This window comes from Hylobates moloch, unplaced genomic scaffold, assembly GCF_009828535.3.
Source record: "Hylobates moloch isolate HMO894 unplaced genomic scaffold, HMol_V3 SCAFFOLD_14, whole genome shotgun sequence".
NCBI lineage: Eukaryota > Metazoa > Chordata > Mammalia > Primates > Hylobatidae > Hylobates > Hylobates moloch.
The window spans coordinates 89649798-89676989 of record NW_026652289.1 but is presented as its reverse complement, the minus strand read 5'-3'; the positions used below and the strand labels follow the sequence as shown (position 1 = coordinate 89676989).

Below are 27192 nucleotides of genomic sequence, written 5' to 3'. Positions count from 1 at the left end.
CCGAGGAGAGTGGATCTCCTGAGGTCAAAAGTTCAAGACCAGCCTGGTCAACATGGTGAAACCCCATCTCTACTAAAAATACAAAAAAATTACCTGGGCGTGTTGGCGGCCGCCTATAATCCCAGCTACTTGGGAGGCTGAGGCAGTAAAATCACTTGAACCTGGGAGGCAGAGGTTGTGGTGAGCCAAGATGGTGCCATTGCATTCCAGCCTGGGCAACAAGAGCGAAACTCCGTCTCAAAAAAAAAATAAAATAAAATAAAACAAAAACATATAGACAGATAGATAGATAGATAGATAGACAGATAGATAGATAGATCCTTAACATAGCTGGATAGTACCGTTGTACTGGTTGTACACCTGACTTAAAGGTCCCTTTTGGGTATAGAAAGAAATTTGTCAGAAGGGAATTTTTTCTTCCTTATCTCAGTGAGGGGCTGATCCTATTTGTTTGCTTTAGTACTTACCACTTAGAACTTCGTGGCTAAGTCATCTTTTGTTCAAATGTGAGATCCATCTATATGACCTTTTGGAGAGTAAGTTACTCTCTTTTTTTTTTTGAGACGGAGTCTCGCTCTGTCACCCAGGCTGGAGTGCGGTGGCGTGATCTCGGCTCACTGCAAGCTCCGCCTCCTGGGTTCACGCCATTCTCCTGCCTCAGCCTCTCCGAGTAGCTGGGACTACAGGCGCCCGCCACCACGCCCGGCTAATTTTTTGTATTTTTAGTAGAGAGGGGGTTTCACCGTGGTCTCGATCTCCTGACCTCGTGATCCGCCCGCCTCGGCCTCCCAAAGTGCTGGGATTACAAGCGTGAGCCACCACGCCCGGCCTAAGTTACTCTCTTGAACTAGAAGTTTCTTCTTCTGTAAACTAGGAATAATATTTGTATTGCAGAATTGTGAAAAGTAAATAATGTGGTAAGGAAAATAAAGTACCTAACATGGTTCTGGCACAGAGTAAATTCCCAATACAAGTTAGTTTCAGCCTTCTGTTTTTCCTTCCCTCTTCTACCTGCCTGTATATCATCTTACCCAGATTTTTCATATCTCTCAAGATGCTCCATGCTCCAAAATGGCCTACTGTTCTTCTCCCCCAATCAGAATTCTTAGCTAAATAGTAGGAAAAAAGATGATTCACTCTGATGATTAAATAACAGTTTTTCAAGACATGCTCTTTAAACTCGTAAGTCTTTGGTAATTTATTCGCAATATAACAGTTCATTTTAGCAAAAATCAGTCAAGGTGAAAGAAGGGTAGTCTTAGATTTGTGGGATACAGTGGCTATTCCAGGAGTCAGTTCTGTTCTGTTGCTACTTTTCCTTCATGTGAGACCATAGATTGTATAAAATCATTCAGGTTTTTATTTTTCATCTATTTTCTCTCATTATTGTTTTATAATGAACTACAGTCACAGCTTTTTGTAGGAAGATGGAGAGCAGGGTAGGGGCCATATGCGAGTTATTTTTAAATGCCTGGATGTATTTGATTGTGGGCATGTTATCTTATTCTGGAAGGTAATAAAATTTTGAATGTAATGAAACCACACTGTAGGAGAAATCCCACAAGTTCTCAGGAGGAATAGCATTCTCTTCCAGACAAAGAGGAAATGCCATTCTAAAGAGAACAGGCTCCACCTGCTTGCTTGCTTTCTGCCTCTATCCTTCTGTCCTTCTGGTGAAAGTAATTGACTATATTTATATGGTTTTTCTTCCAGACGGTGGGCTGAAGAGGTTGTGTGAATTAGATAAAGATAATGCTCATGTGAAAGGACTGCAGTAAGCAGAGTTGTTTGTATTTGAAATAAAAAGCAAGCTTTGCACTATGGTAATAAAAATCATCAGCCTGGGCCGGACACAGTGGCTCACCCCTGTAATCCCAGCACTCTGAGAGGCCAAGGCGGGCAGATCACGAGGTCAGGAGATTGAGACCATCCTGGCTAACATGGTGAAACCCCGTCTTTACTAAAAATACAAAAAAATTAGCCAGGCATGGTGGCGGGCACCTGTAGTCCCAGCTACTCGGGAGGCTGAGGCAGGAGAATTGCTTGAACTCAGGAAGCGCAAGTTGCAGTGAGCTGAGATGGTGCCACTGCACTACAGCCTGAGTGACAGAGTGAGACTCTGTCTCAAAAAAAAAAAAATCGGCCTAGGCTCATGGCTAAGTGACAGTATAGGATAGATGTCTTTCCTAATGATATGTAGTTTTACTGAGCAGAAACCCTGGCAGAGCTGGCTAGATGATGGATTGTCCTGGGTTAGGTACCTGGTTACAATGCTAATTCCATGTAGTTGGGATTTCTTATCCCCTCTTGCTCTAGGGATAGAAAACTATTCAGCTAAAAAGTCTTCCCACAAACACACAGACAAAAAAAACCTATAATCTCCTAGTTAGTGATTCATTTTGACAACTTCCTCCCACCACTGACAAAAGTTGTGCCTATTAATTATTCACATCTTAGTGAGAATTTAATCACATCAAATCAACATCTATAGGAAAAGAATAAATTCCTAGAACTTCATAGGGATGGGAGTTTTTATTGAGGCTGAAAGAAGACATGAGTGAGGTAGTCCACACTGGATAGCTAGACGTCAGCTTGAGAGTAGCAGGCACCTTGGGTGTGTTGTAGGGGGAGCAATAAGGCAGAAGTAGGAGATTATTTATAATGGAAGGGGAGATCGAAAGACAAACTTTGGAGTTTAGCTTGCCATTCTGGTGGTGACAGTGGGCCACTGAAAATCCTCTTATGATGTCTTTAGCCTGAGTTGAAATACAAATACAGGTTGAGCATCCTTAATCCAAAATCTGAAATGCCCCTTTGAGCATCATATTGGTGCTCAAAAAGTTTCAAATTTTGGAGCATTTAGAATTTTGAATTTTCTCATTAGGAGTGCTCAACATGTACTAGTTTAGAAGTCCTAGGCAAATCCAATATAGCCCACTCTTTTTCCTTTTGTTTCCTTCCTATCCTCTATTGGAAGAAGGTAGAAAAGAAAAATAGCACAAAAGGAATTAGAAGAGAGAATATAGCTCCACTCTCCTTCCTTATTCATTTTTATAGACCTCTGAAACCTGTCTTTAGATGTTTGCTATATATAGTTTTTTTAAGCAATGGAAAGACAAGTGTTACATAGTTTAAGTGAAACTGTAACTGAGTTTTGTTAAGTGAACAATACTCATTATTGGCATCATAGCATTAGCAAAGTTAACAGTTATGGTAGGCCAGTACATTTATACAACACCCATGAATATAAATATGCTTGGATTGTGTGTGATTTACATAGTTGAAGCAAATTGTTATAGTGCCTCATAGTTACTTGTTGAATGAATGAATAATAGTATAGGTGGGGAAATACGTAGTACATAGGTATACAAACATAAAAATAATAATAAATTTGTCAAAGATCAGATAGTTGTAGATATGCGGCATCATTTCTGGGGGCTCTGTTCTGTTCCATTGATCTATGTCTCTGTTGTGGTACCAGTACCATGCTGTTTTGGTTACTGTAGCCTTGTAGTATAGTTTGAAGTCAGGTAGTGTGAATCCTCCGGCTTTGTTCTTTTGGCAGTGTGGTGATTCCTCAGGGATCTAGAACTAGAAATACCATTTGACCCAGCCATCCCATTACTGGGTATATACCCAAAGGACTATAAATCCTGCTGCTATAAAGACACATGCACATGTATGTTTATTGCGGCACTATTCACAATAGCAAAGACTTGGAACCAACCCAAATGTCCAACAGTGATAGACTGGATTAAGAAAATGTGGCACATATACACCATGGAATACTATGCAGCCATAAAAAATGATGAGTTCATGTCCTTTGTAGGGACATGGATGAAACTGGAAACCATCATTCTCAGTAAACTATCGCAAGGACAAAAAACCAAACACCGCATGTTCTCACTCATAGGTGGGAATTGAAAAATGAGAACTCATGGACACAGGAAGGGGAACATCACACTCCAGGGACTGTTGTGGGGTGGGGGGAGGGGGGAGGGACAGCATTAGGAGATATACCTAATGCTAAATGACGAGTTAATGGGTGCAGCAAAACAACATGGCACATGGATACATATGTAACAAACCTGCACATTGTGCATATGTACCCTAAAACCTAAAGTATAATAATAAAAAATAAAAAATAATAATAATAATAAATTGTAATAAATCCTAGGAAGAGAAAGAATAAGGTACTTGATGGAAAATAACAGAGGATGACAGAGAAGGAATCCAGTGTTTTTCATGCGAACCTTGAAAACTCCTAGTTTTGGCAATTTATTGATGTTTTAAAATATGCAGTAAACAATTTTCATATAGTACTATTAAAACTTGATAATCATCTATGTTTTCTCCTATTTAATTTTTTCTTTTAGCATTTATTAGCCATTCAAACTGTTCATTCTCTATATATGAAATTCAGGGCGTATTTGTTTTTATTAGATCATTGACTATAAACATTTGTTTGTATTTCAGCTGAATGAAAAGACCCGTGATCTTGTAGCAAATACACATATTAACTCATCTTACTCCCTCCTCTCATGCTCCAGTTCAGCCAAGTGGAGTGATTTAATTATGTATGTGTAGACTTAGCTGGCAAAATATATTTTAAAAACTATATTAGGCCGGGTGCGGTGGCTCACGCCTGTAATCCCAGCAGTTTGGGAGGCTGATATGGGCATATCACCTGAGGTCAGGAATTTGAAACTACCCTGGCCAACATGGTGAAACCCCGTCTCTACTAAAAATACCAAAAAAAATTAGCCGAGCATAGTGACATGTGCCTGTAATTCCAGCTACTCGGGAGGCTGAGGAAGGAGAATTGCTTGAACCTGGGAGGCGGAGGTTGCAGTGAGCCGAGATTGCGCCACTGCACTTCAGCCTGGGTGACAGAGAGAAACAAAACAAAACTATATTAATGGTTTTGTAGTATTTTCATAAAAATCTTTTTTTTTTTCTGAGACAGGGACTTGCTCTGTTGCCCAGGCTGAAGTGCAGTGGCATGATCAAGGCTCACTACAGTCTTGACCTCCTGTGCTCAAGCTATTCTTCCACCTCAGCCTCCCGAGTAGCTAGAACTATAGGCATGTGCTACCACACCTGTTTATTTATTTATTTATTTATTTTTTCAGAGACGAGATTTCACCATGTTTCCCAGGCTGGTCTCAAACTCCTGAGCTCAAGCAATCTGTCCTCCTCAGCCTCCCAAAGTGCAGGGATTATAGGCATGAGCTACCACACCCAGCCATTTTTCAAGACTTTTAAATGCTAAATTTCTATTTTGATTGAAAGATGACCATTCAAGTTCACCTAAAGTGGGTGATGTGAGAGGATTGCTTGAGGCAAGGAGTTTAAGACCAACCTGGCCAACATAGTGATACCCTGTCTCTATTTAAAAAAACAAATTTACCTAAAGCTAATGGGGTGGTAGCTTTCACAGAAATCCAGAATTTTAATTGTGAAAGTTCCTGAGTCTCTTTTAAGAAAATGAAATAGTCATCTGATATGTACTCCTTTTGTCTTGGAAAACTTTATTGTAAGTTATGTGACTGAAGACCAACCCAGAACAAGAATGAGAAAATTGCAGCAGGTCATAATTTGGTTGTTGATCGAAAGCTTCCCTCTCTCTTAAATGGGGGAGTGGGAGGGAGCAGAATCTTGCCTGTTTTTATCTGCATTCCATCATGTTAAGAATATTATGAAGGGGCCGGGCGTGGTGGCTCACGCCTATAATCCCAGCACTTTGGGAGGCCGAGGCGGGCGGATCACGGGGTCAGGAGATCTAGACCATCCTCGCTAACATGGTGAAACCCCGTCTCTACTACAAAATACAAAAAAATAGCTGGGCGTGGTGGTGGGCGCCTGTAGATTCAGCTACTACTTGGGAGGCTGAGGCAGGAGAATGGCATGAACCCGGGAGGCGGAGTTTGCAGTGAGCCGAGATCGCACCACTGCACTCCAGCCTGGGAGACAGCGAGGCTCTATCTCAAAAAAAAAAAAAAAAAAGAATATTATGAAGGAAAAATTTTTAAACCCTAAGTTAGTCCTATTTATAGTATTTCACCAAAGCTTAATGTATTCAAATGAAAGAGCTTTTTGTTTTATCAGAATAAATTATTATATTTCTGCTCTTAGAATTTTTAGTTAGATGGTATTGTCTTTGCTTTATACTTCCAATTATAAATCTCAGCCCTAAAAATCTACTTAAAAGTTTACTTTTTTTCCCTTTTGCATTTATTACTACTCTATCCCAGAAGACATTTTGGCAGGTGATTAGAATAAAAGATAACAGACCAGTGTCTTTGCTTTTCACCAAGGGAACCACATTCCTTATTAATGAGGCACATTCCTTATTAATGACTAGAAAACGGATATCATTGATAGCAGTATCTTAATATGCCATTTTGGGAGTTTCTAGAAATCAGCTGAATTCCATTACTGTTAACTGTAGGCAGGTATTAGAATCTCTTATCTTTCTCATGTGAGTGAAAACTGTGCCATAGAGAACTGACTTTTCAGCTGCAGGCTGCCAGAATATAGTGGGCCTTGTAAGGGTGGGAGTCCTGCCAAGGAGCTCTGTTCATGTGCTGTGTTTGACTTTCATTTCACTTTATCTTGAATGTAGGTTTGCCTTATCTGAGAATTCACAAAAAGGTGATTTTTAAGTGGTTTGGTAAAATCACTGGAGTGTGGGATTTGCCAGATTTAGCATACTCATAGGATGCCTAATATATCTGAAATACTGTGTAGGACATACTTACACTAAAAAATTATTTGTTGTCTGAAATACAAATTTAACTGGTCATCCATTATTATATCTGACAGCCCTACTAGGGTAACTATAATTTATCATCCAAACCAGAACAGTTTTGAGAGTGAAATGGGGCACTATTCATAATTATGCCAGAACAACAAACATAAACTAGGACTATCCCAGAAAAATTGGAAAGTATAGACAACCTAATTATATAAGGGGTTTTGAAGTAATTTTTAATTATGAGTTTTAAATTTTCATAACCAAGCACATCTCTATGACATTAACTTATGTGACTATGAATCTTTATAAGTATAAAGTGTATTGCTTCGTAGTTTTTTTTTTTTTTTTTTTTGAGAGACAGGGGTCTCACTCTCACCCTGGCTGGAGTGTAGTGGCACTGTTGTAGCTCACTGCATCCTCAAACTCCAAGTGATCCTCCTGCCTCAACCTCCCAAGTAGCTGGGACAATAGGCATACACCACCACACTTGGCCAATTTTCGGGGGAGAGACAGGGTCTCACTATGTTGCTCAGGCTGGTCTTGAACTCTTGACCTCAAGTGATCCTCCCCCCTCAGCTTCCCAAGTAGCAGGGATTACAGGTGTGAGCCACCACATGCTTCATAATTTTTATATTAAAATTTTGATTAGGGCACCTTAAAAACTATGGTGAGCTAACTGCTAGCTTTAGCCTTGGTACTTGGTTAAAGTTCTCCTGGTGGTAGGAGGCTACCACAAGCACATGAGATTCTATAGTTTCGAATTTTTTAAATTATTTCTTCTTTACAGTTTTTTGTTTTTTTTTTTTTTTTTTTTTGAGACAGAGTCTCACTCTGCCACACAGGCTGGAGTGCAGTGGTGCAATCTTAGCTCACTGCAACCTCCACCTCCCAGGTTTAAGCAATTCTTGTGCCTCAGCCTCCTGAGTAGCTGGGATTACAGGCGGCTGCCACCATGACCAGCTAATTTTTGTACTTTTAGTAGAGATGGGGTTTTGCCATGTTGGCCAGGCTGGTCTCAAACTCCTGACCTCAGGTGATCTGCCCACCTCAGCCTCCCAAAGTGCTGGGATTACAGGTATGAGCTACTGCACCCGGCCTCTTTACAGTATTTTTATATGTGTACTTTACCATCAGCAGTTATAACTTTGACAAGAAATCCCATGTGTTTTTTTTATTTGGCTTACACCTTCTCTTTTAACTTATTTACTTTTTGTTTTTTGGGGGATTAAGTAATAACCTATTATTCATATTTAGCTTCATTTTCTTAATTGTATAGCTTTTTATCATCTTCCCTTGCTTAACCCTTGACTAATTTGATTCTACAAAATCATCCATAAATATTTGAATACCTGCTATCAATGTGAACTACTCTCCTAAGTACTACAGTAAATATGACATGAAATAAGACTTGGACCATATCCTCAAAGAGTGTATAGTCTGTACTTAATATAGAGGTCTCTCCATAGCTTTGTATATTTCATTTGGTCTTTTCTCTTTTTCAGCTTATATCTCTTTTAAAAATATATTAACATATCTCTTTCAAAGTATGATTATCTGTATGTTAGAAATAGGTGTTCCATAGTTTTTGAATAGAAATGGTATGTTTTTGTTTTATTCCTATATCTGTTCTGTTGATGCACAGGTTTTTATAGGAGTGTTATTTTGTTTTTGTTTTTGAGACAGAGTCTCACTCTGTCAGCCAGGCTGGGGTGCAGTGGCATAATCTCAGCTCACTGCAATCTCCACCCTCCCAGGTTCAAGCAATTCTCCTGCCTCAGCCTCCTGAGTAGCTGGGGCTACAGACACCCGCCACCATGCCCAGCTAATTTTTGCACTTTTAGTAGAGATAGCGTTTCACCATATTGGCCAGGCTGGTCTCGAACTCCTGACCTTGTGATCCACCCGCCTCAGCCTCCCAAAGTGCTGGGACTACAGGCGTGAGCCACCATGCCCAACGGTTTTTATAGGAGTTTTAACTACATTAGGTGTCTTCAGGAAATAGCCTATAATTGCTAGATAATTTTTTTGTGTTATAATTTATAAATTGGAATGAAAATGTGTCAGAGTCCAATATACTTAACTTTTGAGCAATGAGTTCTTCCACATAACAGTTTTCCAGATTATTTTACCTATTAACACTTACAGGATTAGTGTCAGGTTTCTCTAAAGGAAAAATATTCCTTAAATTATTTTCTTCCTTTTATTGTTTGAGGGTTAATGCTTGTTTCATATAATAATGTTAATTTTCACTCAGGCTGGAGTGCAGTGGTGTGATCTTGGCTCACTGCAACCTCCTGCTCCTGAGTTCAAGTGATTCTTCTGCCTCAGCCTCCCAAGGAGTTGGGATTACAGGCACCCACAACCATGCCCAGCTAATTTTTCTATTTTTAGTAGAGACGGGCTTTTGCCATGTTGGTCAGGCTGGTCTTGAAATCCTGACCTCAGGTGATCTGCCCACCTTGGTCTCCCAAAGTGCTGGGATTACAGGCATAAGCCACCGCGTCTGGACTTACTGTTTTTAAATGTACTTCACATTGCTCTTTTTGTTATTTTGAAAAGATACAAAATTATTTTGCTTTATATTTACATAGTAGAAAATTCAAATGGTACAGAAGCATATATAGGTCAAGGTCATCCCTGTCTCCCAGCCACCAGTTCTCCTCACCCAAGATAACCAGGTTTTTATGAGTATTTTGTATAATCCTTCTGGAGATTGCATTTACAGGTGATTATTTATATATTCTCTTTTTTCTTTTTTTTTATACAAATGGTAATGTATCATACACAGTTGTGTACTTTGCTTTTTTTCACATAACACTATGTCTTGGGCATTATTCCTTACCAGAATAAGCTCTTTTCTTCTTTATACATGCATAGTATTCCACATTACAAGGTCCCTACTAATCACTTTTTTGGTTGTTTCCAATAATTTGCTATTATATACAACGTTTAATTAATAGCCTTCATGAAGGCATGAATATTTGCATGCCTTAAGAAAATTTTTTTAGTCTAAAGGTAATATGCATTTTTGGTAAAAACTTAAAACACTTTAAATATTACCAAAAATAACACAGTGAAAAATAAATCCCCCAAACTTCTAGTACCACTTCCCAAATGTAATACTTTCTTGTGATTATCAGTTTGTTTGATTTTTTTTCTTCTTTTCCTTTTTTAAAAACTAAATGGGGCCGGGCGCGGTGGCTCACGCTTGTAATCCCAGCACTTTGGGAGGCCGAGGCGGGCGGATCACGAGGTCAGGAGATCGAGACCACGGTGAAACCCCGTCTCTACTAAAAATACAAAAAATTAGCTGGGCGTGGTGGCGGGCGCCTGTAGTCCCAGCTACTCGGAGAGGCTGAGGCAGGAGAATGGCGTGAACCCGGGAGGCGGAGCTTGCAGTGAGCCAAGATTGCGCCACTGCACTCCAGCCTGGGCGACAGAGCGAGACTCCGTCTCAAAAAAAAAAAAATAAAATAAATGGTTGTGTGGTATCCCCACTGTATAAATCATAACTTATGAAGTTCCTCTTTGGTGGACATTTAGGATGTCTCCAGGTTTTTTTTTTTTTTTTTGGTTGCTACAGACAATGCTACAGTGAAAGCCTTGTAGATATCTTTGCACACGTGCAGGTGTTTCTATCAGGTAGAGTCCTAAAAGTACAATTGTTAGATCAAGGAATGTATACATTTTAAGTTTTGATTAGTTTTACCAATTGGCTCTCCAAAAAGGTAATACTATTAGATACTTCCACCAGTAGATCCTTGCTAACTCTGGCTATTATCAAACTTTTGATTTTTTAAAAAATGCCAATTTAATAGGAGGAAATAAATCTTACTCCTATTTGAATTTCATGTATTATGACTGATTTTGAGAATTTGGCCATTTCTGTTTACTGTGAATTTTCTTATTGATTTTTTTTTTTTTTTTGAGACAGCTCTGGAGACCAGGCTGGAGTCCAGTAGCATACGGTTCACTGCAGCCTCGACCTCCTGGGTTTAAACAATCCTCCCACCTCAGCCTCCTGAGTAGCTGGGACCATAGGCGCTCACCACCATGTCCAGCTAATTTTTAATATTTTTTTTAAAGATAGAGTCTTGATCCTCTTGTAGTTCATGAGCTTGATAATTAGTTGTTCACATACATGTGTGAGATGTGCCACCCTGGAACCTTGTTACAACATTGGCACATTACCCATTTGACATGAAGGGAAGGGAAAAACAAAGAGAGATGGAGTCTCTCTATGTTGCCTAGGCTGATCTCCAACTCATGGGCTCAAGTGATCCTTCCATCTCAGCCTCCCAAAGTGTTGGGGGATTACAGGCATGAGCCACCACACCTTGCCTGTTACTGACTTTTGAGTGTACTTTTTTATATCCAGAAATTAGTCTGTGATCACATACATGACAAATATTTTTTCGCATTTTGTCATTTTTTTACCTTGTGCGTGGTCTGTAAATATACATAATTTGATCCTGGAGAGAGATGAGTGGAGGAGAGGGAGAGGTAAGGGTAAATTAGTGGAGGATCCAGATCAGTCAAGCTGCTAACCACTTTTTTTTTCTGTAAGTGCTAAACACATTTTAAATAAGAAAAATGATTAGCCAGGTATGGTGGCATGTGCCTGTAGTACCAGCTACTTGGAGGCTGAGATGGGAGGATCACTTGAGCCTGGGAGATCGAGGCTGCAGTGAACCATGTATGATCAGGCCACTGCACTCCAGCCTGGGTGACAGAGTGAGACCCTGTCTCAAAAAAATAAATAAGAAAAATGACGTGACAGAAACAATAGAGTGCTTTTATCTCCTTAGAGGAAAGAATATAAAAAAGACTGTATAATATTTAGTTGGTATGAAGTGTAGTAACCATGCTGAAAATATATTTGTTATATGTGTTTTTCTCTCTAGAGGTTTTGTCAGCTATGATTAGTGTGCTGTTGGTGTATATACTTATGGGATTCCTCTTATATGAAGCTGTGCAAAGAACTATCCATATGAACTATGAAATAAATGGAGATATAATGCTCATCACCGCAGCTGTTGGAGTTGCAGTTAATGTAATGTAAGCTCTATTTTTTCACATTAATATTTTCAAGTACTGTGAACTCAGAGACTATTGCATATGCATTCAGTAATATTCAGTGGTATTTTGATATTTTAAAAATGATATAACTCATTAACTTTTCTGATAAATGAAACACTATGGACATTATAAATTCCTCATTAGTTTGCCCAGGTATATTGGAGATTGAGTCAAAATCATGAATTTAAGTAGGACAAAGTTTTTTGTTGTTGTTTAACTTTTAGAATACTTTTGTGTTAACTAGATTTTTTTTTCTTAAGCTATCAATTTTTTTCCCTTAAAACTTTTTAGGGAAGAAACTTTTGAAAGTTTAAGTTAGGCCATATACAGTGGTTCACACCTATAATCCCAACACTTTGGGAGGCCAAGGTGGGAAGATCACTTGCGCTCTGGAGTTCAAGACAGCCTGGCCAACATAGTGAGACCTCATCTCTACTAAAAATAAAAATTAGCCAGGCGTGGTGGCTCCTGCCTGTGGTCTCAGCTACTTGGGGGGCTAAAGTGGGAAGGTCACTTGAGCACAGGCGATCAAGACTGCATTGAGCTATGATTGGGCTACTGCACTCCAGCCTGGGCAACAGAGCAAAACCCTGTCTCAAAAACAAACAAACAAAAAATAATAAAGTTGAAGTTACAGATTTAATCATTTAGACCAGGGTCAGCAATTTTTTTTCTGTAAAAGGCTAGATAGTAAATATTTTAAGCTTTGAGATCTATATATTCTCTTTCAAAGCTACTCAACACTTGTTATAAAACAAAAACAGCCACACTTAGCATGTAAACAAATGAACATGGCTGTGTTCCAATAAAACTTTATGTACAAAAAAAAATCAGTGAGCCAAATATGATTTACCAGCTACAGTTTACCAATCCCTGCCCTAGTGGCTTCTATTTGTACTTAGAATGAAATCAAATTTTTTTTTAATTTTATTATTACTGTACTTTAAGTTTTAGGGTACATGTGCACAACGTGCAGGTTTGTTACATATGTATACATGTGCCATGTTGGTGTGCTGTACCCATTAACTCGTCATTTAGCATTAGGTCTATCTCCTAATGCTATCCCTCCCCCCTCCCCCCACCCCACAGCAGTCCCCGAATGTAATCAAATTTTTACTGCAGCCTTGTTAGTAAGACTCTGTGTACCTCTACAACTCATCTCCTAGCACTTTTGCTCACTTTATTCTGGCCCACAGTGGCTGTCTTTCTTTTTTCAAGTACACAGAGCACATTTTCATGTTAGGGCCTTTGCTCTGCTATTCTTCTGCCTAGAACACTCTTCCACCACTTGCTCTCTGACCTCCTTCAGGTATCTGCTCAGAGAAAATCTGAGAGGCCTTCCGTTACCACTCTGCCCATCATCCTCCATCCCCTTACAATGCCTTATGTTTCTCCAAAGCATTTCACATTGCCTGGCTATATATTATGTATTTATTTGTTGGCTTCTCTGCCTTCTCTACTGGAACATAAGCTCCATGGGGGTAGGGATATGTCTATCTTATCACTGTTTTGACCCCAGTACCTAGAACAGTACCTGATAAATAATAGTTGCTCCAAATTTATTAAATAAATGAGTTCCATGTTACCTCATTAGTGTCTGACTGGTGACAAATGTTTTTGTCAATATTAGGAAAAATAATGTTTTCTTTTATTTTTAACAGAATGGGGTTTCTGTTGAACCAGTCTGGTCACCATCACTCCCATTCCCACTCCCTGCCTTCAAATTCCCCTACCAGAGGTCCTGGATGTGAACGTAACCATGGGCAGGATAGCCTGGCAGTGAGAGCTGCATTTGTACATGCTTTGGGAGATTTGGTACAGAGTGTTGGTGTGCTAATAGCTGCATACATCATACGATTCAAGGTAATATGATTGGTAATTTTTCTATTTTAAAATGTATTTAATTTCAACATGAAAACTAAGGCTGATTGTCATATCAGTATACTGGACACCAATGCCAGTTCTATTCATTTTACATTGATGTAAGTTTACTTGACAATCATTATAATTCTTTTGTTAGCAGTAAACAAAATGATATCACGTCACAGGGTAACTTATCTGTATTTGGTTTTGTAGTACCTTCACTGGATTATTCAATTTTCTTTTTTATTTATTTATTTATTTTTGAGACAGAGTCTCACTTTCTCGCCCAGGCTGGAGTGCAGTGGCACAATCTTGGCTCACTGCAGCCTCTGCCTCCCAGGCTCAAGTGACTATCATGCCCCAGCCTCCCGAGTAGCTGGGATTACAGGTACACACCACCATGCCCAGCTAATTTTTGTATTTTTAGTAGAGACAAGGTTTCGCCATGTTGGCCAGGCTGGTCTCGAATTCCTGGCCTCAAGTGATCCACCCACCTCAGCCTCCCATAGTGCTGAGATTACTGGCATGAGCCACCATGCTTACCTAGATAACTCAATTTTAAAACTCGTGATTGAATTACTAGGTAGTAAAATGTGCACTGGACTAAAAATCCAGAGATCTGAGTGGGTTCTAGTCTTGGCTCTGCCATTAATGCTTTGACCTTGAGAGCAAATACCTCAGCTCTAAACTTGAGTTCCCTCTTCTTTATTACAGGGGGCTTAGACTAGTGGCTGCTAAAACTTTTTCCAGAGCTGAGTACAGTGGCTGTGCCTATAATCCCAGCTGAGGCTGGAGGATCAGTTGAGCCCAGGAGTTCAAGACCAACCTGGGCAACATAGCAAGACTTTGTCTTTAAAAATACACACACACACACACACACACACACACACACACACACACACACTTCTTTCCAGCTCTAATATTCTAGAAGATTTAGAGACGGCACAAGGAACAATAGAACAAGTGATTACATTTCTGGAAATAGGTCCCATGAGGCAAGTAACATAAACTGTCTAGGATAGAGTGAAGATGCTTTTCAATTACAGTATCCAAGTTTTAAAGGTATTCTGTAATTCTGCTAAAGAAAATCAAGCAAGAAGGGACATATTCCTTGCTTTGCTTTGTAGTCTGTTTTATATCTGTCTATTTAATCATAAATTTTGATCTATTACTCTTTAGCCAGAATACAAGATTGCTGATCCCATCTGTACATACGTATTTTCATTACTTGTGGCTTTTACAACATTTCGAATCATATGGGATACCGTAGTTATAATACTAGAAGGTAAGATCTCACTAATATCCTCATTATGAGTTTATTACTTCCCTAAAGCAGATTGGGAGTCAGGGGACATTCTGAATAGGAATTACATGTTTTGCTTTCTACTAATACCTTTTAGGCTATATAACAGTACCTTACATGTATGTAACATATAAGAATTAATGAACTCTCCCCTCTTTTACCCATTTGACACTTATAATAGCTAAGCAAAGTAGGTAAGGCAGATAATGTGGTAAATTATCCCCATTTACAAATAAGAAAATTGAGGTTCAGAGGGATAACATACTTTGGTTAAGGTCATGTTGCTAATAAACTGTGGCACTAGGACAAAAATGCAATTCTAGACTATGTATTAATTCCTTAATTTCCACTTAAATTGTGACTTTGTTGTATTTACTGCATTCTTCCCTTACTGATACTATGTGTAATCATGAAAATAAAAGTTCTTAACAATAGGCTTATTATCATTATATATTCTTTTCTTTTCTTCTTTTTTCCTTTTTTTTTTCTTAGCTTATCTGTTAATGAAGTATTCTGGTTTGATTGGCATTCCTTTTTAGTGAGAATGAATATGTTTTTAAAGTATGTATTACCCTCTTGTATATATCTTACATTTTTAATAAAAATATATGTGTACATGGTTTATCGTGAAGTATTAATATTTTAAAGTATTTGTTTAAACTGAATTTAGCAAAGCCATTTGTTTTCTTTGATAAATGTCTTATCGGTAATGTAAAAGTTCCTTTATTTCCAAAATAAATTTTACTTAGAAATTATATATTCCTAATAGGTGTGCCAAGCCATTTGAATGTAGACTATATCAAAGAAGCCTTGATGAAAATAGAAGATGTATATTCAGTCGAAGATTTAAATATCTGGTCTCTCACTTCAGGAAAATCTACTGCCATAGTTCACATACAGCTAAGTATGTTGCTGGTAGTAAATGTGGGCCTGGGGTTGGTGGACTTCTGCCTTTGAAACTAAACATCCCTGCTTATAATTATGTAGGAAGACTTTTCTGCTGAAAAGATTTGTTTTAAGACAAAAGCCTTTGTCTTTAAAAAACAAAGGCTTTTGTTAAGAGCCTTAAACAAAAGACTCTTTAAAGGGTAAGTTGCAGGTCAGTATTGATACCAGAACAATAATTTTCTATCTCTTTGAGATATTACAAACTGATTTTAACCTTCAGATTAAAGGCATTAAGAATATTTCCCAACCGGCATGGTAGCTCATGCCTGTAATCCTAGCACTTTGGAAGGCAGAGGTGGGTGGATCACCTGAGGTCAGGAGTTCGAGACCAGCCTGGCCAACATGGTGAAACCCCGTCTCTACTAAATATACAAAAATTAGCTAGGCATGGTGGTGCATGCCTGTAATCCCAGCTACTCGGGAGGCTGAGGCAGGAGAATTGCCTGAACTCATGAAGTGGAGGTTGCAGTGAGCCGAGATTGTGCCACTGCAGTCCAGTCTGGGTGACAGAGCAAGACTCCATCTCGGAAAAAAAAAAAAAAAAAAAAAAAGAATATTTCCCAGCCTGGCACGTTGACTTACGCCTGTAATCCCAACATTTTGGGAGGCCAAGGTGGGTGGATCACCTGAGGTCAGGAGTTCAAGACCAGCCTGGCCAACATGACAAAACCCCATCTCTACTGAAAAATACAAAAATTAGCCGGTCGTGATGACACGTGCCTGTAATCCCAGCTACTTGGGAGGCTGAGGCAGGAGAATTGCTTGCACTCAGGACGCAGAGGCTACAGTGAGCCAAGATGGCGCCATTGTACTCCAGCCTGGGCAACAAGAGCGAAACTCCATCTCAAAAATTTAAAAAAAAAATGAAAGAATATTTCCCATGCTCTTTTCTACATAGGAAAAGCTAGATTCTTACATTTTTATTTCTTCAAGTCATTTCACAGATTGATGCTATTGATGCTTTTTAAATCAAAATAATACATGCATGAGGTTTACTTTTAATGTGCATAAGATATTTTAATGACAGGTTTGTAACTGATGTCTGGTATTCTTTCTCTACCTGAGAGTAGACTGGAGAGGTTAGAATAATGAGAAGCCATTAAGGATGTGTAAATTGACCTACTTATCTAACAGAATAGCTTAGAGAGGGTAGAAATCAGACTAATAAAAATATATTCCCAGTATATTTGTTGTTTTTTTCCTTGTATCTTATTCAAGATGTAACTGTACAATGGATAGTAATGATATTTTCTTGACATTGCAGTTCCTGGAAGTTCATCTAAATGGGAGGAAGTACAGTCCAAAGCAAACCATTTATTATTGAACACATTTGGCATGTATAGATGTACTATTCAGCTTCAGAGTTACAGGCAAGAAGTGGACAGAACTTGTGCAAATTGTCAGAGTTCTAGTCCCTAATTTTATATATTTTGGGGACTCTTGCCTTATTTATCCTGCAGTCACAGACTTGAGAGCAATAAATGCAAACCTAAATGAGAAAATGGAATCCCTGACAGCTGTGTCCATATCAAGCGTCAGTCTCTCAAACAGTCGCCCCAGCCTGACAGTGCTAGTCTCTGTTTAATGGTAAAAGGAGACTTTGCCATAATTTTCAGATGAAGATGTTTCCCAAACACTGTTTACAGAATGAGACGTGACTCTACAGATACCTCATAGAAGACAATCCAAGATCATACTTCATTAATTTGACAGAGTACATGTCTTAAAGGAAGCATCAAGAATTCAATATTTGCATTTAAAAATACTTTTTAAGGCCATTTTATATTAAGCCAGTGCTGGAAAACTGAATTTTTTTTATTATGTATAATAATCTCGACACCCAGCTTCTGGAATTGCTGCTTTCTTTTTACAGAAATTACTACCCAACAGATTTCAGAAAGTACTAGTAGTTATCCCAAAAGTGGAATAAGCATGTATTCCTAAGTGTTTCAGAAATGTTTTATTTCACAAATAAGTCTTAATGTTATTGTTATGGTTATACTTTATAAACAACCTTTTCCAGATGCTACAGGGTTTTGAATCTCAAAGTTAACATTTTTGATTATTTGTAATCTTAGAACCAAATCTTTACTTATTGTGGTCACTGTTATTAAATGATTTAGGAAATACTTTCAATATTATTCTGAATGGCTGAAGTTAGTCTTAAACTCAAATTACTATATGATGATTTAAAACAAAATAAAAGAGCAAGGATGGGGGTTGGAGTTTCAGGTTTAGGTCTTCCCAACATCACTTTTATCATTCATGGAATTGTCTTAAAAAAGCAAGAGACTGCAAAATGTAAACAGTAATCTTCTGTCCCTTTAAGAACTGCCAACAATTTGTACAAAAAATGTGGTACATTGGTTCCTGCCTCCACTCCAGATCATCTGTGTGTTTAGCCTTTCGGGTAAACTCTAGAGGGTTCAGTTTATAATTCCCACCTTTGACATAGTTTAACAACATTACTTCAGAGAGAATTTTATGTTTTATGATACGGGTTATGTTTTATTATATATTTTATGTTTTATGATATGGGTTAGGGATTCTCTGTGGACTCCAGAAACCCTAAAATACAATTTTGAGGTTTTCCAATAATACCATAGCAGAAATGTCCAAGGGGTTGGGGGAAGATATTACTTTGAGAAAACAGAAATGTAAAGGATTTTTGACCTTATGTATGTGTGTGGTTTTGTTTTTGTTTTTGTTCTTGAGAGAGTCTCACTCTGTCACCCAGGCTGGAGTGCAGTGGTGTGTGGCCTCTGCTCACTGCAACCTCTGCCTCCTGGGTTCAAGTGATTCTTCTGCTTCAGCCTCCCAACTAGCTGGGACTACAGGTACACCACACCCAGCTCATTTTTTTGTATTTTTAGTAGAGATGGGGTTTCGCCACGTTGGCCTGTCTGGTCTTGAACTCCTGACCTCAGGTGATCCGCCTGCCTCAGCCTTCCAGAGTGCTGGGATTACAGCATGAGCCACCATGCCTGGCCTGTATGTGTGTGTTTTAAAGCACTAGATAGGGATGGACATTAAATCTGTGTTGCAGGGAAACTAAACAGAGGTTTCCAAACTGAAGGCAACCTAATTGTAAATGCCTCTGTTAAAGAGGCAGCTTGACTGTTCATGTTTCATTTTGCAACCATTGGTTTTGAGATTAGCTTTTATGCACATTTGGAGTCCCTTTTCAACAGTGACAGTTTCTTACACCAGGAATGGATATGGTTCTTGGGCTCCTCTAAGAATCAGAGTAGGGTAACAATGTACCAGGCAAATTGTGAGTTGAAATTCTAGATAAGCATGCAGATGACTTACAATATAAATGAAGAATAGGAAACATTTTATCTTCTTACCAAGTACCTTACTATAAGTAAACCTAAGATAAGAAAACCCAGATTTACCTATAAGATTGTTGGGAGTTAATGGTGTCAGTAAAAGGATTGATGGTCCCTCTAATGAAACCCCGTAGATGTTTGTTGAATTGAACTGAAAATTTATGTGGCCAGACACAGTGGCTCATGCCTGTAATCTCAGCATTTGGGGAGGCAAAGGTGGGAGTACCCCTTGAGGCCAAGAGTTCATGACCAGCCTGGTCTTTTGTAGAGACCCTATCTCTACAAAAATATAAAAATTAGTCAGGCGTCGTGCACACCTGTAGTATCAGCTACTTGTAAGGCTGTGGCAGAAGTGCTTGAGCCCAGGAGGTTGAGGCTGCAGTGAGCCGTGTCCACACCATTGCACTCCAGCCTGAGTAACAAAATGAGACCCTATCTCAAAAACAAAAAGGAAAAGAAAATATACATGATGGGATTCCTATTGTGAAGTCATTTAAAATAATGACTTGAATTTCTCAGAAATTTTAGGAGCATATAAACTATTTAAATCAAAATATTCTTACATATAGAAACCAAGTAAGAATAAATGAGAGATATTTCAGTGGACATCTGGACATATTTATGGACTGAGTATCTAGCAAGTAGAAAGGAAAAAAATTCATCATATTCTAATCATTTTTTTATACCTATTGAGCTTGTTTCTTGCAAACTTTTCTTTATCTTATAAAGGCATATCTCGCTTTTATATCGACCTGTTCCTTAAAAAACATATTTGATAAAACAGGCTAAAATTCATTTGAGTATTGAAAAGAATTCTTTTTTTTTTTTTTTTAAGATGGTGTCTCACTGTCACCCAGGCTGGAGTGCAGTGGCACAATTTGGCTCACTGCAGTCTCTGCCTCCCAGGCTCAAGCGATCCTCCCATCTCAGCCTCCCAAGTAGCTGGTACCACAGGCATGCACCACCACACCCAGCTAATTTTTTGTATTTTCGGTAGACACAGTGTTTCACCGTGTTGCCCAGGCTGGTCTTGAACTCCTGAGCTCAAGTGATCTGCCCACCTCGGCCTCCCAAAGTGCTGGGATTATAGGCATGAACCACTGTGCCCAGCCAAAAAGAATCCTTTTGTAAAATACAGAAACACTGCAAACCTTTGTAAATCTTTTTTTTTTTTTTTTTTTTAAATGAGATGGGGTCTCCCTATGTTGCCCAGGCTGGTCTTGAGCTCCTGGGCTCAAGAAATCCTCCCACCTCGGGCTCCCAAAGGGCTGGGATTACAGGGTGTGAGCCACCGCACCCAGCCATGAAAACTTTTGTAAATCTTAACTATCGTGTTCTGCTTAAAGTGAGGTACACATAAAGTTTCCTGTGCTTTGTTTTTGTAGCAAGAACTACATAGTTTGTATCTTTACTTTACTGAGTCTATGAGATTTGAGAATTTGATTTCACTTTTTGTAACTTAACAAAACCCACAGAAAAGGACGTTAACTTAGCAGATAGGACCAAGGACTGAATGACTGCTGACAAAAAGTGTTTGGTCTGTCCTTCACTTGTTGAGCTACAACCATGGATTACACTTCTCAGCTGAGCTCTCAAAGAGCTCTATGCCCTGTGAAAAGCAGTGGCTGAGTCGGATGAACACATAACATTGTTAATTTTGCACTGGGAAAACAGATTACGACAGGACCACAGACCACAATATAAAAACTTGGCAGTTCTTTGGTGTGATATATTTTAATTAATATTTGCAAATAATCAGAGTTACTTGGGTACATAAGCCTGTGTTTCACAACTATGGCCAGATGCAGCCTTTTGATCTGTTTCAGGAAAAGACCTATTATTCCACTAACAATTATGCTGCCTTAGAAACATAATGGGAGTGTAACTGAAGAAAGCATATCTCAGAAGGGTTTGATATGCAGAACTGGAAGCTATTGTAATTCCTCCATACATTTCCATTAGCTATGCCTTATGTACTGTGAGTCAGATTTTTACAACTTAGAGTTCCCATCACTGTTTTTTTGCCACATCACCGGTTGCCACATCAACAATGTTTTTTTGCCACATAACCAGTTGGTTATTAGTCGTAAATGAACACACATCACTATATGCTATGTTGAGGGGAGGCAAGTCTGATCTCCAAATAATTGATAAAGCTTAATATCGCTGTAGCCAAAATACAATTTGCAAACCCTAACTCCAGATGTGTTGTGTGAATCTTGACAACCAGGGCTTGAGATTTGTTTTACTGATTGCCAATCAGATATATTATTTGTGATGTTCGTGGGAGCATGCAAATTAGAAGACAGTGTTGTGGGAGTTCCTCAGTATTGAATTACATGTGCACACTCAGGCCCGCCAGTCATTGAATTCTCACTTGTAAAGGGTTTAACCTGCTGTTCCAATCATTGAGGACCAATTTGATTTTTTGATAAGATTGGAAAACATTTATGGAGACTTTCCCAGTTAAATCTATGACAGTGTCCACTTAAATAGTGCAATTTAGTGTATTCTCAGATAACTGCAACACAAAATTGAAATATGCCAGTATATCATCTTTCTACCTGGAAGATATTGTATATTTGGAAAGTTTATGCTTCTCTCAATAAATACATGTTATTAAATAAGCCATATCACAGTTTAAGAAATTGTATATACTTTATCATATGCCCTTTCAGAAACCAGGTATTTTGCATATGATTGATTTTAGAAAGATTTTGAAGCTGGGGTTTGTCCATGTTAATTAAGATCAAAGTATATATATATATATATATATGTACTGTATTTGCAACTTTCAAATTGTAATTTCCTATACACTTATTAAAGTGTTGTTCTGCCATGTGGTTTATTAAATAAATATGTACAGTCCCTTAAATATCTGTTCTTTTTATTAAGTAATATTAGTAGGCCTAAAAACATTGTTCTTAAAAACGAAAGAAAATCTTTTATAACCTATCTAGTTTTATAATGTCATTTTATAATGCCCTCTTATATGTTTAAGAAATAAAACTGAAAAAATCTTCTAGATAGTATAGAAAGATTTATTAAAAGAACCTTTCTCTGTTGGTATCAGTCACATGCAGTGACCCTACAGTCCCATCAACAGTGGCAGAAAGGAAAGAAAGAAGCCACTGTAAAATAGACTGGTGAGGACCACCAGGAAGTCAGAGTAAGAGCCTGCTGACTCTCCAATCGTGTGGACCAGTCCACACTATACCTCCCATTTTATTTGCCCCAAGAACTAAGAATGATTTTTACATCTATTAAAAATAAATCACTGGGTGCAGTGGCTCACGCCTGTAATCTTAACATTTCGGGAGGCCGAGGCAGGTGGATTGCTTGAACCCAGGAGTTCAAGACCAGCCTTGGCAACATGGTGAAACCTCATCTCTACAAAAAATACAAAAATTAACTGGGCATGGTGGCACATGCCTATGATCCCAGCTACTCAGGAGGCTGAGAGATAGGAGGATCGCTTGAGCTCAGGAGGTCTAGGCTACACTGAGCCATGATGGTGCCACTGCTGTCTAGCCTGAGTGACAGTGAGACCCTGTCCCCACCCCCCCCCAAAAAAACAGTAGAGTAATATTTCATGGCATGTGAAAATTATATGGACTTTAAGTGAATTTCTGTGTCTATAAAGCGTTACTGGAACACACCACACTCATTCAGTTACCTATTGTCTATGGCTGCTTCCATGCTACTGTGGAGAGTTGCGTAGTGACATAAAATATTTACTATCTGGCCCTTTATAGGAAACGTTTACCAACCCCTGGTGTAGAGTGTTTTAAGACTATAACAAGCTGGGTGCGGTGGCTCATGCCACTTTGGGAGGCCGGAGTGGGCACTTGAGGTCAGGAGTTTGAGACCAGCCTGGCCAACAATGGTGAAACCCTGTGTCTACTAAAAATACAAAAATTAGCTTGGCGTGGTGGTAGGTGCCTATAGTCCCAGCTACTTGGAAGGCTGAAGTGGAAGAATTACTTGAACCCAGGAGGTGGAGGTTGCAGTGAGCCGAGCCGAGATCACACCACTGCACTGTAGCCTGGGCAACACAGTGAGACTCCGTCTCAAAAAAAAAACAAAAACTTTAACAGCGTATATGGATGCAGTGAAGTCTCCTAGAACCTGCTTGCAAGTTTTTGTGACTGGCAAGTCTGAAGCCACCTGAGTCACCAAAGGTTCTTTCATACCTTTACCTTTTTTCTCATTTTAATTTTCCTTTGGGTTTGGGGCAGAATATAAGAAATGAGTAGCAAGATTTCAAATATTATTCATGTGCCGTATGCTGTAACATCACTAGCAAAGCATTTTTCTTACTAGAACACCATGATCACCAGAATCATTTAAGTATACTTTTCAACATAAAGGCTTATTCAGTTGATTTTTAGATTTTTCACTTGTTATAACAAAAAGTTAAGAAAATAAAAATATGTGTAGAGTACCTTATGTAATTTGTGCCAATTGGGAGCCCACAAATGATGTTCTTTAAGGTTTTTAAGTTTCCTAGCAAAAGACAACAATATTTAATAAATATTGTAATAAAATATAGTTGTAAATATACTAGTATAGACTGAGCCTGTAATCCCAGCACTTTGGGAGGCTGAGGCAGATGGATCACTTTGAGCTCAGGAGTTGAGCCCAGCCTGGGCAACAATGGTGAAACCCCATCTCTACAAATAATAAAAAAATGAACCAGGCATGGTGGCACGTCTGTGGTCCCAGCTACTTGGGAGGCTGAAGCTGGATAATTGCTTGAGTCTAGAAGGCAGATGTTGCAGGAAGCCAAGACTGCACCACTGCACTCCAGCCTGCTGGGCTACAGAGTGAGATCCTGTTTAAAAATAATAATAATACATATATATATATGTATTATATATACTAGTAAAGATTGAGATGTTATTATTTGATTGTCTACCTAGCTATATTTCTATTTTGATGTGTCATTTTTTTTGGTCCATGTCAGATGTTAAATACTAATTTGGGGTAACAGTCTTACAAGCTCTTGTTTATGCTAAACTTTAGTATATTCATAGAGTAATATTTTTTGGCTATATTTCGACTTCAACTATGGTCCCATGATAATTGCTATAAGCTATGAAATAGACTAAGCACAAATAGAAAGTATGAAGCCTTATAACAAAATATAATCTCTACATGAGTCATGTGTTTAAGATAGGAGGTTTTAAAATCCAATGTTATCACCAAAAATAACATTTTCAAGCAGGATTCTGGTTTAACAGGCTCTCATGTAACTTTTACAGAGCACTACAAATTAGTTTGGCCCATGGGTCTTACCCTAAAACATGAAGAGGATACTGTGAGTTATCAAATTGCTTCCATGTCTCCTGGACTTAAAATTTTTTTTTTCTGGTTGGATTTTCAAATTCCTATTGTCTATGTTTCACTTGCCAGTTTCTGCACATTGGTTTGTGGTTAGTTGGTGTTTGTTTGTTTGTTTGTTTAACACTTTTGTCACTTCAACAAAATGCTGATGCTATGGGAAAAATGTGTATGGATTGGTTTTTCTCCAAAATATACTGAGCTATTTCTTGGTAAGAGAGTAGGATTTTTTTTTAGACGGATCTCCTGTCCCCAGGCTGGAATGGCCATAAGGTCCACTGCAGGCCTCCGGTTCACCCTTCTCCTCTGGGACCACAGGCGCCCGCCACCACGCCCGGCTAATTTTTCGTATTTTTAGTAGAGACGGGGTTTCACCATGGTCTCGATCTCCTGACCTCGTGATCCGCCCGCCTCGGCCTCCCAAAGTGCTGGGATTACAAGCGTGAGCCACCACGCCCGGCCTGAGAGTAGGATTTTTTATAGTAGGAAAACTTTAGAGACCTCATGAAAGCAAGGCTAGCCCTGAAGCAAGACAGACCATCTCTGCTCCCTTGACTCTCCTAGCATTTGAAGATCTGACCCCACTTCCTTTCCAGAGGAAACCTGCTAACAGCTTAAATGGTTACAGCGGTATTTACCTTTGAACAGTGATCACAGTGAATGTTTGACTTCATTCAGGGCATGAAGGACTGAAGTGAAGGTAAGAAATGTTTCCTGGACTTCCATTCATTAATCTGTCATACTCACCTGTGAAGGCTATGGGGCAATTCCTAGTTCCAACATGTTCTTTTTCAGTTTACAACTTGACTGGAGTTTCAGTGTTAGCACAAGTCTATTCAATCCTCTTTTTGCTTCTTTATCTAAGAATATTTTCCAAAGTCCAGGATATTTTTTAAACCTTAAAACAAAGTGTTATATAATTTAGTGTATTAGTCATTGACGTGTATTTGGTTTTAGAAGTGTTTCTGATCTAGGCGTGGTGGCTCACACCTGTAATCTCAGCACTTTAGGAGGCTCAGGAGGGAGGATCGCTTGAACTCAGAAGTTCAAGACTAAGGCCAGGCGCGGTGGCTCACACTTGTAATCCCAGCACTTTGGGAGGCCGAGGCGGGCGGATCACGAGATCAGGAGATCAAGACCATGGTGAAACCCTGTCTCTACTAAAAATACAAAAAATTAGCCGGGCGTGGTGGCGGGCGCCTGTAGTCCCAGCTACTCGGGAGGCTGAGGCAGGAGAATGGCGTGAACCCGGGAGGCGGAGCTTGCAGTGAGCCGAGATTGCGCCACTGCACTCCAGCCTGGGCGACAGAGCGAGACTCCGTCTCAAAAAAAAAAAAAAAAAAAGAAGTTCAAGACTAGCCTGGGCAGCATGGTAAAACCCCATCCCTACAAAAAATTAGCCAGGCATGATGGTGCACACTTGTAGTCCCAGCTACTTGGGAGGATCCCTTGAACCCAGCAAGTCGAGGTTGCAGTGAGCTGAAATTGTGCTGCTGCACTCCAGCCTCGGTGACAGAGTGAGATCCTGTCTCAAAAAAAGAAAAAGAAATGTTTCTCATCTTTAAGATACCGTGATATTGAAATTTTGACATCTCAAAAAGTTGGTTCAGGCCGAGTGCGGTGGCTCACACCTGTAATATCAGCACTTTGAGAGGCCGAGGCAGGCGGATCACCTGAGGTCAGGAGTTTGAGACCAGCCTGGCCAACATGGCATGGCAAAATCCCGTCTGTATTAAAAATACAAAAAAAAATCTGGGCATGGTGGCATGTACCTGTAATCCCAGCTACTCAGGAGGCTGAGGCAGGAGAATCGCTTGAACCCAGGCGGGTGGGGGTTGCAGTGAGCTGAGATTGCACCACTACATTCCAGCCTGGGCAACAGTGAGACTCTATCTCAAAAAAAAAAAAAAAAAAGTTGGTTCAAGTGGTTGGAAATGTTTTTTTCTTTTTCTTTCTTTTTTTTTTTTTTTTTTTTATTTTTTTTTAGGCAAAGTCTCACTCTGTCACCCAGGCTGCAGTGGTGTGATCTTGGCTCACTACAGCCTCATCCTCCCGGGTTCAAGAGATTCTTGTGCCTCAGCCTTCTGAGTAGCTGGGATTATAGGCATGCACCATCACGCCCAACTAATTTTTGTATTTTTAGTAGAAATAGGGTTTCACTACGTTGGCCAAGCTGGTCTTGAACTTCTGGGCTCAAGCAATCCACTCGTCTTGGCCTCCCAAAGTGCTTAGGATTACAAGCATAAGCCACCATGCCCAGTGGAAATGGTTTTTTCTGAAGTAGATTGAGACTATTCCAAATGTCATCCATTTTACAATTATTCAACCAAGGATTGACCTATGAAGACCATCTGCCTGCCACTGAACGTGCTATGAAATAGAATACACAATAGCAGTGGGTTTTTTTTTTTTTTAAGTTAAACAGGAAATAAAACAATGTTATGTTTTTGGAGGGCTTCTTGGGGCATAGCCTCACTCCTGTAGATAGAAGATCACACTTGTCTCCCATTAGGAATGGCTTCAGAAATTGTGACCAGGAGGATTAAAGTCCATCCTCTTGGTAATGA

The 27192-nt window shown here is 39.2% G+C and overlaps 1 protein-coding gene and 1 non-coding gene across 4 annotated transcripts in view; both read left to right on the top strand.

Annotated features, from left to right (window-relative positions):
- SLC30A4 (solute carrier family 30 member 4) overlaps window positions 1–22150 on the top strand; it is a 53144-nt gene extending 30994 nt beyond the window's left edge. For 2 of the 3 annotated variants that reach the window (XM_058427712.1, XM_032175287.2), the window contains exons 4-8: window positions 11662–11815; window positions 13498–13699; window positions 14879–14984; window positions 15772–15906; window positions 17215–22150. In XM_058427712.1, the coding sequence (XP_058283695.1) occupies window positions 11662–11815; window positions 13498–13699; window positions 14879–14984; window positions 15772–15906; window positions 17215–17369 (752 nt within the window). In that variant the 3' untranslated portion in view covers window positions 17370–22150. Of the gene's footprint in view, window positions 1–11661; window positions 11816–13497; window positions 13700–14878; window positions 15175–15771; window positions 15907–17214 lie in introns of those variants that run through there. The other variant, XM_058427714.1, reaches the window with a different exon arrangement.
- Window positions 10855–10958, top strand: LOC116482815 (small nucleolar RNA U13). The gene has a single exon (XR_004252077.1). It is a non-coding gene; the product is annotated as a small nucleolar RNA U13 (small nucleolar RNA).
- Window positions 22151–27192: the final 5042 nt, after the last annotated feature.